Source organism: Alosa alosa, chromosome 11 (assembly GCF_017589495.1).
Source record: "Alosa alosa isolate M-15738 ecotype Scorff River chromosome 11, AALO_Geno_1.1, whole genome shotgun sequence".
Classification (NCBI taxonomy): domain Eukaryota; kingdom Metazoa; phylum Chordata; class Actinopteri; order Clupeiformes; family Clupeidae; genus Alosa; species Alosa alosa.
The window spans coordinates 17,485,658-17,499,552 of NC_063199.1; the positions used below are offsets into that span (position 1 = coordinate 17,485,658).

At 48.4% G+C, this 13,895-nt stretch overlaps 1 protein-coding gene across 3 annotated transcripts in view; it reads right to left on the bottom strand.

Moving 5' to 3' along the window:
* nup93 (nucleoporin 93) overlaps positions 1-13,895 on the bottom strand; it is a 32,725-nt gene that overhangs the window by 2,961 nt on the left and 15,869 nt on the right. For all 3 annotated transcript variants that reach the window (XM_048257822.1, XM_048257823.1, XM_048257824.1), the window contains 14 exons: positions 12,365-12,427; positions 9,518-9,646; positions 7,550-7,624; positions 6,506-6,598; positions 6,040-6,179; positions 5,379-5,511; positions 5,059-5,216; positions 4,503-4,668; positions 3,944-4,037; positions 2,089-2,280; positions 1,718-1,844; positions 838-910; positions 645-689; positions 216-332 (listed from right to left, as the gene is read on the bottom strand). In XM_048257822.1, the coding sequence (XP_048113779.1) occupies positions 216-332; positions 645-689; positions 838-910; positions 1,718-1,844; positions 2,089-2,280; positions 3,944-4,037; positions 4,503-4,668; positions 5,059-5,216; positions 5,379-5,511; positions 6,040-6,179; positions 6,506-6,598; positions 7,550-7,624; positions 9,518-9,646; positions 12,365-12,427 (1,605 nt within the window). The remainder of the gene's footprint in view (positions 1-215; positions 333-644; positions 690-837; positions 911-1,717; positions 1,845-2,088; positions 2,281-3,943; positions 4,038-4,502; positions 4,669-5,058; positions 5,217-5,378; positions 5,512-6,039; positions 6,180-6,505; positions 6,599-7,549; positions 7,625-9,517; positions 9,647-12,364; positions 12,428-13,895) is intronic.

Below are 13,895 nucleotides of genomic sequence, written 5' to 3' on the forward strand. Positions count from 1 at the left end.
GTCGATCCTGGCACTTCCTCCATGGTCGTGACAACCACACCCATCACCAGCCTACGGTTCCATCCTCTTACCCTGCCTCGCCCTCCACAGACATGCGGTTCTTGCTCCTCTCTTCAGCGATGTACACAATGTTTCGCCGCCATTTATTTTGCCTGCAGTCGCTGAATGACATTAACAGTCTCTTGCAGTCAGAATGGGGCCTAGGAGTGCATTACCTTTGCCAGCTCGTAGAGCTTGACTGCCTCCTCAAACAGGCCCTTGTTCTCTGCCTCTGATGCCACCTTGGTGATGATGGCCCGCGTGTCGCCGGCAAACTTGTCAATCACCCCGGGCTGTGGAACAGAAAGAGGCACAAACAGCTGTTAGAGGGCGCAGAATACAAATGGGCATTCTGACGTTCCGAGGTGATGGGGAACAATGGAACACTGTGTGCCTTAGAACTCTCCCAGACAAAAGCATCTCTCTGCTTTGTTTTTTCTCCTCTTTTCTCCGCTGCGACAATGAATGAACACAATAATGAGTACAATGGGAGAAGAAAGGGGAAAAAAGTTGTGGGGAGCTTTCTGTTTGATGAAGCGGAAAGATCGCAGGAAAACATTGTGCCGTTGGCCAGATAATGCTGACAAGGAGCATAAAAGACCCACCTTTCGGCTTCCGTCTTTTTCAAGTCTTCCCAGAAGCATATCAAACTGTTGATAAATGAGAGGGACGCACACAGTTAGGAGGGTATGCTAATCTAATTCACACAAAAAGACTAATGTGAACAAGCCATTCACTGCACATTTACACACACTAACACACAAAAGCATGAGCACACAATCACACACACACACACACCTCTCGACTTTCGATGACCAGCTCACTGACACAGCGCATGAACATGTTCTCTCCTTGACTGTCCTTCTCCTCCCTGTGAGAAAATTAGACACAGACACGCATGAGTTACTTCTCAGAAAATAACTTCCCTGACACACACGCATACATACATACACAGGCACACACAGAGAGACACACAGACACACACACACTCCAAAAAACCACGCCCATCATCACTCCTGAAGCCCAAGCCACCCACAGCCCAGAGCCACAGGAACCATCGGAAACGGCTTTTCCGACAAATAGAGACATATACACACACACACACACACACATTTCTGTGAAAGCTGCTTGCATTATTCATATGACATTTCCCGGCTCTCCTAAGTAATTCACGACCCCCCCATCCCCTCGACTGCCTGACACCGTTTTATCCCCGCAAGACTTTCCATTTAAGCCTCCGAGCGTCTCTTAAGAAACAGGCCTTTCAGATCCAACACCCTCCTGTGCCGGATAACACACTCACGAGCAGAGAGCACTCTTTATGGATTTTGTGTGAACGTGTTCGTGTGCGTGCGTGCGTGTGAGTCTCATGTGTGCGCGTACCACTATAGAGTTAAGGGCTTATGTGTGCATGTATGAGTGTGCATACCTGTGTGTGCATCATTGCTTTTCTGTATCACTACTGAAAGTATTCATGAATCTGCCACACTACAGGTGCCAATGAGGGGTTATGAATGTGTGCCTATACATACGACAAGTAAAGACTACAATACAGTCTTATGCTACACATGTGAGACTAGGTGAGTGAGTGTGAGAGTGTGTAAATGATGTGTGTGTGTGTGTGTGTGTGTGTGTGTGTGTGTGTGTGAGAAGGTGTGTGAGAATATGTGTGTAGCACCTTAAAAAGTAGAAGTACTGCAGGGCCTCTCTGGGGTCAGTGGACTCAAACTTGCGTGTGTAGAGCATGAGCAGCCTGATGAAGTTGAGTCGCCGCACCATGGGAGGGTCTCCAGGCTCCTGGCTCACTGAAGCACACACACACACACACACACACAAACACACTTCACTACACTGCACTGCACAAAGTGTCTGCTTTAAAGCCAGCATGGGTAAAGAGCGGGTAGCATCCTTCAGCGCAAATGGACGCTCTTTCCAGATGACTTGAGCAGGAGATTGAGGTCATAGAGCACCAGGCATGCACGTGCAAAATTACAACCTTCATCATTCTCAATTTCATCCTCCCCCTCCCCCGATCCCCGGTGTACTCACGCAGCTGGGCGCTCTGTCCGGACGACTTGAGCAGGAGCTTGAGCTCGTAGAGCACCAGGGCCACGTGCACGGCGTGGCTCCTCAGCCGCTCCACGCGGAACAGGAAGGCCACGGCCGCCTCGAACTGCGCCGTCAGGAACAGCACCTGGAAGTACAGGAACGGCTGCTGGCTCGCCGAGAAGTGGGACTCGCCTTGGGGAGAAAGAGAGAGAGAAGACGCTTCAAGTTTAATACCACTTTAATGGACCCACAATGGCTGCACTACTCCACTTGAACACTTGCACACTTTGCAACTTGTTGTTGTTGTCCTGTTGTCCTGAAAACACAACACACTTCTGCTGCTCTTACATAACTTGCACCACTATGCCACTTGCTTACTTAGATCAAACAGAACTACCTCAGCCATTTATTGGCCTGACTTTTGCACTATTATACGCAATTGTGCACAATTTCAACCCAATTTTGCTGCTCTTATTTCTTCATTGTATGTGCCTTCTTATTTACTTTTTATTGTTTACTGAATGTTATGTTTGTCTGTGGACTTAATTGGTAAAATATGTCTTGTCTCCACCGTGGGATCGTGGGAGAAACGTAATTTCGATCTCTTAGTATGTCTTGGCATGTGAAGAAATTGACAATAAAGCAGACTTTGACTTTGACTTTAATTGAGCCATCACATGCATCAAGGATTGAGATATGGACCTGGCACCAGACAAATGCTTGTTAAATATGAAAGTGGCTGGTAGATTTAATGATGACAGAAATTATTTACTAGCTGGTAAATGTTCATATTATAAAAGCTTAATTTTCAACCCTGATTCAAGGACTCCCACTCCCACACAGACAGACACACACACACACACCTTAGGAAGGAGGCTCCAAGAGAGGAGGAAAACAGTCAGGGTTCTGCAAGGGTGAGCACAGAGAGCAAGAGCGCAGGAAAAGAAGCAGGAAAAAAAAAAAAAGAGTTGAGATTGTTGCTAATGAGCACACTAAGCACTGAGCATGCGTTTCCTTGGAGGGGAGCTCGAAAAACGAAACTCTACGACACACTCCAGCTGAGTGCTGTGACTGCAGATGTTTAAGGTCATGTAAGGTCAGAGAGGGTAGAAAGGGAATCAGGAAAAAAAGAGTTCAGACGGCTGGAAATGAGCCTATTAAAAGCACTGAACGCGGAGAGAGAGAGCTGGAGCTCAGTGCAGCAAATGGATTCCTCCGACAAGGAGGTGATTAAGCAGGGCCATTTGAAATAATCCGCTCCCCTCCCCTCCACTCTTTAAGGTGGGGGCTTTAAAATAGCTTGATTGGGGAAGCGAGGAGAAAAAAGCCCTGCGACTTTGCATAAAAGTTAATGGCTCAGCTACTCTTCTGAAAGGTTCTGCTTTTCCTCTCTTCTTTTCCCTCCCTCTCTCCTCCTTTCTCTTTATCGGCGAGCGCACGCGGAGCGTCTTGTAATGTTAAAAGCAGAGGCACCGATAAGAGTATGACTCACCACGCAGGTGAGAAAGGAGGGAGCCTCATTCCCGTTTTCTCTCTCTCTCTTTTTTCTTCCTTTACGTCCCTCTCTTTCTCCTTTTTTTCCCCTTAAAACAAGCGGTGGGACTTAAGCAGTGAGAGTGAGTGCACGCTGGTATTCAGACTTATCTGTGACTGGCAGATTTGAAGAGGGACACAGCAGGGCTCTTTCCGCCTGCTCATGCTGCCCCCCCCCCGCCCCCCTTTCGGGGGGCTGGTGGCAGCGGATGACTGTTAAGCCTCACTGTCAAGCCAGCGTTAATTCCTTCACTGGTGCATTTGGGCTCCCCTTAGTCTCCCCCATACAACCACACACACACACACACAGAAGGCAGCTCACCATAGTCCTCCAGCAGCTGCTTCTGAAGCTGGGCCAGGGTCAGACGGTCCTGTGGGGAGCTGCTGCCGTCGTCGTCAAAGCACACCTGGTTCAGCTGGAGGACGGAGGGGACAGGTGAGCAGAGGGGGACACAGGTGAGCAGAGGGGGACACAGGTGAGCAGAGGGGGACACAGGCACAACGCCACCTCGGGGCACACCTGTTCACACCAACCACATTCAGCTTAAGAGGATATGTCTCCCGAGTGCGTGTGCTCACACACACACACACACACACACACACACACACACACACACACGGTAATCCTAGGCCAAAATTCCATTTGAGGTGAATTGGGAGTGTCAAGGGGAACAGAAACGTCACCTCAGGTTAAACCCATCCCCTTCACCCCTGCACCTGTCTGGGCCTCAAATGACTGATTCCCATCTCACACACATTTCATTCCCTCTGAATTCAGATGATGGGACCTCCTTCCATAGCCTATTACAGACACAGCAGAGGCTCTGGGAGTTGAAGTTTACACAGACTGTGTGTGTGTGTGTCTCAGCGGCTTGGCTCACCTTGAGCCACAGGTAGTCTTCCGTCTTGTCTGCCACCTCTCCGTGGTTGTCGGCGATGTCGCACTTGCCGATGAGGCAGTAGACGGCGCGCTTGTAGGGGTCAGCACTGTTCCGCAGCACGCGACGGTAATGCAGTCGCAGCTTGTTCTCCGTGGCTGGAGCCAGACTGGAGAGAGAGAAGAAAGGGATGAGGAGAGAGAGAGAGAGAGAGAGAGGTTGAGGAGAGAGAGAGGGGGGATGTGGAGAGAGAGAGTGAGGTTGAGGAGAGAGGTTGAGGAGAAAGAGAGAGAGAGGGGGGATGAGGAGAGAGAGAGAGAGGTTGAGGAGAGCGAGAGGTTGAGGAGAAAAAAGAGAGAGAGAGAGAGAGAGAGAGAGAGAGAGAGAGGGGGATGAGGAGAGAGAGAGAGAGAGAGTGAGAGAGAGGTTGAGGAGAGAGAGAGAGGGGGGGTGAGGAGAGAGACAGAGAGATAGAGACAGACAGAGAGAGAGGGAACAATGGACATCCTGGGACTCTGGTGCTGCAGCTGAGCGTGTGACTGTGAGGGTCCAGGCTTACCGGCGGTCTGGGCTGTTCATGTACTCCTGGAACCAGGTCTTGAAGTCCCCGAGCTGGTGTTGGGCTCTGTTCACCACCTGCATGGCTGCGTGCAGGTCTCCGCACCGCAGGCAGTAATAGATCAGCGCCCACACCGGATGGCCCTCCACCTCATCGTCCTGCAGGTGGACACACACACGCACACACACCGTTAGCACATGACACACAAGCAGGAACATAGTGTATATCACAAATAGCCTCAGAATAACAGACAGTTTGTGTCAGCGTCTGTGTGTGTGTGTGTGTGTGTGTGTGTGTGTGTGTGTGTGAGCATTACATACCTGCATGCCTGGCATAGGGCCGGGGAGTTTGATGTTGAGGAAGCTCCGCACCAGCTGGTAGGTGCCAGGTACACCGCCAAGCTGAGCCTGGTGCAGGTTCCCAAACACCGTCACCATGGTGTAGTTCTTATAGCTGATGGAGAGAGAGGAGATAGGGGGAGAGAGAGGAGGAAAGAAGGGATAGAGAATGAAAATGAGCTGCAGATCTAACAAGATCCTGCGGATTTCAACACATTACAATGTGCACATGTCCACACATGGGATTGTTTTTAGTGTGAAGAGACTTACCTAGCACTCTCTCAAAAGATCATTTGGACTTAATTTAGGAAGACTTTGACTTATTTTAAGGATTTACTAAAATGTACTAATTTGGCAGTGGCAATGGCAGACAAATTTGCTCGTTTTCAGGATGAAACGTCTTAAAAGGAGTCAAACTCTTTTAAATTAAGTCAAATTATTTTGAAGAAAGAGCTAGGTACGTCTCTTTATACTGAAAATAATATTAACTAGATTTTTTGATCTTAATATAAGATTAATAACTTGGTTAGATTTTATTAGATAAGCAGTTTTTGCAGTGTAGATATGAGATATAAGGCGATAATAAAGCATCTTTTGTTCACAGAAAAAATTCAACAGCATTACAATGAGACAGTCCAGTCACCTGTTCTCCAAGAACTGTAGCGCCTGCCGGACGAAGGCCATCTGCATGTCCACTGCTGTGCGACTCTTGAGCGTGTCCTTGGCCGGCACGAGGAGCACGTCCGTCATCTGCTTCACCATCAGCCACATGTCCGACACGTTCTGGATGCACAGACACAGGAACACAACATTAGCAAAGTACACACGTATGGCGCTCTCGCACACACTTAATTATTCCAGTTAATAACGCTTTTCTATATAACAATTAATTTCTGGGATATCTCTGAGTAGTGATGCATATGGAATGTTAAAAGGCTATAATAACATTACATATTCCAAAAGAAACAGCAATCAACAATCATACATTTTTTTTTCTGTTTGGCCATCTTTCTGCTTTCATCAGCTTTTAAACTAGACTGCGTAGACCGTGTTAAGTTTCCGAGCCTCCACTGTCCTGCACTGCTGAGATGCTGAGAGGTCTCTCTCACCTTGTCGTCCAGGTTGTCGGCCACAGAAGAGCACAGGTCTCCAAGGCTGGGCTGCACATGGCCATTGATGACCTTCTCGTTAAAAACATAGATCTGAGGGTGACACAAGGGCATCGGGGTGAGCGGTGGGTACAGGGAGAGGGGGCAGGGATACATGGGGATAGCGGAGGGGGCAGATTGATCGGCAGCTGCTGAGCCCCAGGGACAGAAGGGGAAAGGGCAACGAGGATCACCCCAATCGCCCCTGCCCCTGCCCTCCTCCGCTCCGCTGGGGCTACGAGGACGACGAGGTGAAGTAATGGAAGATCAAAAACAACGCCACAACGATGAGTAAGTTAAAGAGGTCGTCGAAGAGGATCATGAAGATCAGGAAGACGACGCCGCACGCGATGTGTCTGCACATGGCCACAGGAGCAACGAAGAGGTCAAATAATAGAACAAAAGACGAGAAGGTCCAAATGAAACAGATAACGGATAACGAGAGAACCGGAGGACGAGGCGAAACGGGAGACAAGCTACTGCTCTTGGTGAAGCGGAAATGTCCCAGCATGCTTTCTGCCAGCTAATCAATCGCTTTGATCAATATGCATGCGCCTGACATCGGCCGAACCAATTACACCACCCACTGGTCAACAGCTATCAGGGCATGGCGGGGTTTGTAGGGTCTTATTGCACTTGGTTAGCTATCTGAAAGACTAGCAAATAAACATAACTGTGTATAGTGTTATAAAACCCAAAAGGATCTTCACATATTCAGGATTTTTATGTTTATATATATTTATATGTATTTTTACATTTTATAGTAGATTTTAATGTAGATGTTTTTGCGCTTTTTGCCTTTAATTGGAGGGGACAGTAGAGAGTGACCGGAAACGAGAGGAAGTAGGAGAGATGCAGTGGGACCAGGAAATGACCTCGGGTCGGATTCAATCCCATCAACAATATGCTTTAAGGACAGAAATCATTCATACAAGTCACAAAGTATTGCATTTCCTGATGCTAAGGTTTATGGGATATGTAGTTTTCTAACATTGGAAAACTCACCTGTCTGGCATAGGACACTTCCACACTGTCCAGTGCACTGCGTCCAGGAGCCCCCACATCGCTGACAAAGCTGGGCTACAAACAGAGGCAGACGCAGAGGTAAACATGGCTTCACTACCTCAACTGCACACATCCACTTGCACCTCACCTCACAAAGGATAACAGAACACCACACACAGGCATATTTGTATTTATCAGTGTGTGTAATTTAATGTATTTGCAGCTATATGTGTGTGTGAGAGACAGGGAAGCAAAGAGAATGACACACACACAGTCTTTATCTCTTTAATCCATGCTGCTAGAGCAATTCAAATGTGATGGCCAATGTAGCATAAAATCTACAGTGAAGAATGGGGACTGTGCATGAGTGCACCCAGTCTAATAGCGCACACACACACACACACACGACCCCGGGCCAAATGAGCATTGAGCACATTCAGAGGAAACACAGACAGAACCATTCAATGGGTTTAACTGAAGGGCGGGACTGGCTTAGGGGGCAGCAACCTGTATTTGCAAAGCCACACAGAGTGACACAATACACTCTCAATACACAGAGCAAACCAAAAGCCTCTCAAGCGCGCGCACGCGCACACACACACACACACACGGGCACACAGAGAAATGTGCCACATCTCACACATTAGAAAGTAGAATAATTTCTACATTTATTTGAAAGCAAAAAATAGGTGGATGGACTGTTACTCGTCTTTTCTTTTTTTCAAAGCTGGAGAAAGGCAGATTAGAAATCGAGGAGAGAGAGAGTGTGTGTGTGTGTGTGTGTGTGTGTGTGTGTGTGTGTGTGTGTGTGTGTGTGTGTGTGTGTGTGTGTGTGTGTGCGCGTGGGTTTGTTGCTCTTGGCTTGTGCACGGAACAGCAGGTCACACATGGAAAATTTAACTGCTGCTTAATAATTAAAACACCAGGAGAACAGAAAAAAAACCTTAAACAGCTCAGAAAAAGCCTTCCTTCCCTCTCACTCTTAAACAGCTCAGAAAAAGCCTTCCTTCTCTCTCACTCTTAAACAGCTCAGAAAAAGCCTTCTCTCTCCCTCTGAAGAGTGTGTGTGAGTCTTTATACTATTCCTTCACTCCTATGGAGGGATGACTGTTTAATTCTCTCCCAATCAACACTGAGGGCCAATGGGCTGCTCAGAGGCCCATAAGCCATGCTAAGCCGCAGGGTGTGTGGAGGGAGGTGACCGGCAGAGTCCAGGGACAGCGAGGGGGGTATAGTTTGTGGATGTATTATTAAAATGCCACTTGTGCACCAGTGCTAAAATGGCCCCACATCATCACATACCCTTCACCATACTGTACCTAGAGATTGGCACGGTTTTATTTCTGTAGGCCTAATAGCTGGTTTGATTTGCATTGAGAGATGATCTCATGGAAAGTACCCCATGCCAATTGTGAGATATGGTGAAGGATATGTGATGATGTGGGGCTATTTTAATTCCAAAGGCCAAGGGAACTTTATCAGGATGCAGAGTATCCTGGATCCAAGAAATAACTGGCCTTTAATAAAAAATAAAAATCGGCCACTATGGGAATTTAACATAGGGGTATATATACTTATGGCCCCTGTATTTTAAGAAAGAACATGTATTTATATATTTTTTATTATTTATTTATTTACAATACATTATTCATTCACAAAGAAAGTCAAGTCTTTTAAGTCAACTTTAGCATGTGTATGTACAGGGTATGTAAACTTATGAGCACAACTGTATGTGCATATGAGTGATGTTTGGTGCAATACACACCATGATGCACGTTTGTGAATTCATACATGTCTGTGTGTGTGTATGTGTGTGTGTGTATATAGTGTTTGACTTCCAGTGTAGTGTATGCGTGTATGGATGTGTGCGCAGGCATGTGAGTGTATAATTTGTGTATGATGCATATTTGAGAAATTGTGTGTATGTATGTATGTATGTATGTGTGTGTGTATGTGTGTGTGTCAGACCTCCACGTCCTGGCTGAAGTCCAGCGCATCCTCCTCAGCCCCCAGCAGTGTGTGCAGCACCCTCTGCTTCACCTGCTCCCACTGCACCAGCATCGACTCCCTGTGGTACTCCTCCGCCAACAGGAACGTCTGACATAGAGACCGAGACATGGAGGGATGGAGAGAGAGAACAAGAATCAGAAGCAGAAAGGGAGATAGAGTTAGAAAGAGTTGGAGAGTGAGAAAGAGAGAGGAGGGAGAGAGAGAGAGAGGAAGGAGAGAGAGAGAGAAAAAGAATCAGAATCAGAAAGGGGGATAGAGTTAGAGAGAGTTGGAGAGTGAGATAGAGGAGAGAGAGAGGAGGGAGAGAGAGAGAGAGAGAGAGGAAGGAGAGAGAGAGAGAGGAGGAAGAGAGAGAGAGAGAAGAGGGAGAGAGGAGGGAGAGAGAGGAAGGAGAGAGAGAGAGAGAAAAAGAATCAGAAAGGGGGATAGAGTTAGAGAGAGTTGGAGAGTGAGAGAGAGAGAGGAGAGAGAGAGAGAGGAGGGAGGGAGAGAGAGAGAGAGAGAGAGAGAAAGAAAGGAGAGAGAGAGAGAGAGGAAGGAGAGAGAGAGAGAGAGGAGGAAGAGAGACGAGGGAGAAGAGGGAGAGAGGAGGGAGAGAGAGGAGGAGGAAGAGAGGGAAGATGGCAAGATAGAGTGGGCGATAAAGCGGTAGTGGGAGTGAGAGTGGGTGGAGGAGGAGACAGAGAGAGAAAGGGAGCAGGGGAAAGGGAGATGACAGAGATGGACCAAGGGAGGGGAGAGAAAACGGACCCAACGGAGGAGAAGAAAAGACAAAGAAGGACAGAAAGAGAGAGAGAAGAATGAGACCAAGAAAAAGAGATGGTGAGAACAGAGCAGGAGGGACTTCAAACCCCCCACTGAATAAATAGGGTACAGAACATGTGACACATTAAAAATAGCAAAACGTGGTGGTGTGAGTGCTGCCAGTGTGTGGATCTAAGAGCTGAAGACACACACACACACACACACGCACACACACATGCACGCACACACACACACACCACCCGAGCTGCATGTGTGCAGAGCAACTTCATGGCTATTCAAGCCCTTAAAGTGGGTCTGGCTTTGTGAAGTTAGAGTGCTTGTGTGTGTGTGTGTGTGTGTGTGTGTGTGTGTGTGTGTGTGTGTGTGTGTGTGCCTAAAGGTGGGTAAGGAGTGTGGCATGTAACACTATGTGGGTCTGTAGCCACGGCTGCTGCAGATTTAGCCCACAACCTGATTAAATCCAGACCTCTGTCTATTTTGCGTCGTCCCTGCGGATTGCCCGGTGATAATTGCTCGCTTTCCTAATTAAACAGGCTCCCAACTCCACCAGGGCAGGAGGAGAGAGGAGGAAGAGGAAGTGATTTGGGCAGGAGGAGAGAGGAGGAAGAGCAAATGATTTGGGCAGGGCAGGGGGCTAATATTAGCTCAAGGTGAGCCAGCGGGGGCAAATGTTGGTTGTGTGAAGAAGTGCACTGAAGTGCTGCCATGCCAGTGTGGTCCTCCGCGTACCTGCCTGAGACACAATTACAGCCTCCCACGCCGCTCTTTTGTCATGCTAAACGCACCCTCCTCTTATCAGGGGACTGGGTTTGCTCATTCCGCATTCATTTAGTGTGTGTGCGTGCGTGTGTGTGTGTGTGTGTGTTGGGGGACGACTTGCATTTGTTGTTTTTACACCCTCCACCCCCTCCCCAATTTATTTCCCCGGAGCAATTTTCCAGGGTGCAGTTATCACGGCTGGACCAGGAAGAGTGTATTATCCTGTTTTATAGTATGTCCTATTGTTCGCTTTCCCTGGGTGGGGTGCAGTGCATCAGCAGTGCAGTGCAGTGTCTCCATGTGCAGGAATGGTGCGCGTGTGTGTGTGTGTGTGTGTGTGTGTGTGTGTGTGCAGGAATGGTGTAGCAGTGCAGTGCCTGTACACACTAACAATATGTTTAATGGAGAAAATGGTTTATGTATGAATTTATGTATGAACAGCATGAGTTTCTCTCTCTCTGAGTGTTCATTCGCGCATGTGATATTGCATGAGAACAGTGTGTGTGTGTGTGTGTGTGTGTGGTGTATGATAATGTATGTGAGCAGCATAAGTGTATGAATGTGTGCGTGTGTGTGTGGCAAGGTCAGGAGACAGCGTTGAGTGTCGAAGGACATTAGCTGGGGTTGTGTGGGCAGTAATGAGGGCTCTAAGAGGGGAGAGGAGAGTTGTGGAAAGGGATGAGAGAGGTATTGACCTCGCTCAGGCCACTGAGAACAGGTGAGTGCTTTCTATTTTGGCACCCCTGATGAGGGGAATAAACCCATAATGGCTATTGACCCAGGAGGTCGGGTGGGAGGGGGTGTCTGACAATGCCATCAGCTCCTTTATCTTTTCTCTGTCTATTTGTTATAAACTAAGGAAGACAGGCATTTACAATTTACCGTGTGTTTGTGTGTGTGTGTGTGTATGTGTGTGTCTGTGTGTGTGTGTGTGAGAGAGAGAGTGAGGATAGGCAATGGCTCACTGGAGGGAAATGAAGAGGTCATGTGTAGAACAGGGTGGGGCACAGGGACTTGAAGTGATGGATAGAGAGAAAAAAAGAAAAAGGAAAGGAAATGAGGGATGGATGGATGGATGGATGGATGGATGGAAGGGCAGGTGGAGAAAAAAAGATGAGAAAGGATAAATGGATGGAGGTATGGACAGAGGAGAGAGGAAGAATAAAGGAACGATGGATGAATAGACAGGATGAGAGAAAGAAAGAATAAAGGGAGAAAGGGATGGACAGGAGAAAGAGAGCATGAAGGGAAGGATGGATGGATGGATGGAGTGCAACTCACCCTGCGTCGGGACTCTTCGATGGCGGAGAGCAGTGCATTGTCCCTCTCGTTCTTCAGGAAGCCCTGTAAGGAGAAACATGGCCGGGGGGTTAAGACTCGCCGCAGCCTACTTTCCACTCCAGAGCCCGCAGAGCCTTCCCTCCTTCCCTCTCTCTTTCCCTCCCCCTCACTCTTGCTCTCTTTCTCTCTCTACCTCTGAGTGCCACAATTTCTCTCCATCATTCTCTCCATTTCTCTTTCAATTTCTTACTTTTCTACTCTCTTTCCCTGCCTGCCTCCCCTTCTTTCTCTCTCTCTCCTTCTCTCCCATCCCTCTCTCTCTTTCTCTCGCTCTCTCTCTCTCTGGCTGTTAGCTCCACAGGCAATCAGTACAGAATCACTATCATTATCACCAGTGCAGCTAAAAATGTACGTGGAACGCTATTCCACCCAGGCATCTAATGCGGAGCAGAAATGGGCGCAGCTATGCGCAACGGTCCAATCTGCCTCCTATGTGCAGTCTCCACGCATGTTCTGGAATGTTCCCCAGATCAAATAAATAAACACAATGAACACCAAATAAACAAATAATAATCACCAGGCAACTAAATAATCTACTGATTCCAAGCGGATTCTTTGTAATCGTGTGGAGAATGGGGAAGAGGAGGATGTCGGAGCCGACACCAGGCCCCTTTTGCAACGGTGCAAAGCCGCACGCCTCCCAGGCGCCTGATGGACACACCCTATCTGCCGCTTTTTCTGTTCGCCGTTCACCGCTCGCCTTCCCCCGTCTTGCATTCGCTCCGCCGCCACGGGGGCAAGCGGCTCGGGAGTCTGTGCTTTTCCTGCGCCCTCCTCGGTGTGCAGATTGAAATCAGCTGGATATGCGGGGCGTCGACAGCCAACGGCCTCGTCGTAACACGAACAAAGACACAGCGGGCGCAAGACTCCGCTTCTGCGCGTTTAAAAGAGGGCAGAAAATGGCTCATGGTGAGGCTATCATGCAAGGACCCACAGATGACTTTCTACATCTCTGCAGCATTGAGAGGTCATCTGGGTTCACGCCTCTTCTGCAACTTAATTGTGATGGGACCAAATAAATTGCTGTGTCACCGAACAGTGGCGTAGACACATGCACATGTTTGTGTGCAAACTATAGTACATTTGCGCAGACACACATGTACATCACTTCCCTGCATATAGGCAGTAAGCTTGTTTCTCTGCGAAAAAAGCTACATACTGATACAAGCAGCCAGCCTTGACAAGTGGGGCCGTGGACAGCGTAGTCACACACACACACACACACACACACACACACACACACTCTTGCGTAATCTAGCACTCAAACACATGTATGCAAACACGCTTTGACGCACACATCCATACACGGACATACACATACACGCACACGCACACACACACCGAACTCGTGCACACACACACACACTCACAAACTGTCTGGGGGTTGGGAGAGGCACTGGCAGCCGTATCAGAGTGGGGGTGGGGGACGCCTTGGCGAGCGAGTGGCAAAGACGGAGAGGAGAGCGAGGCG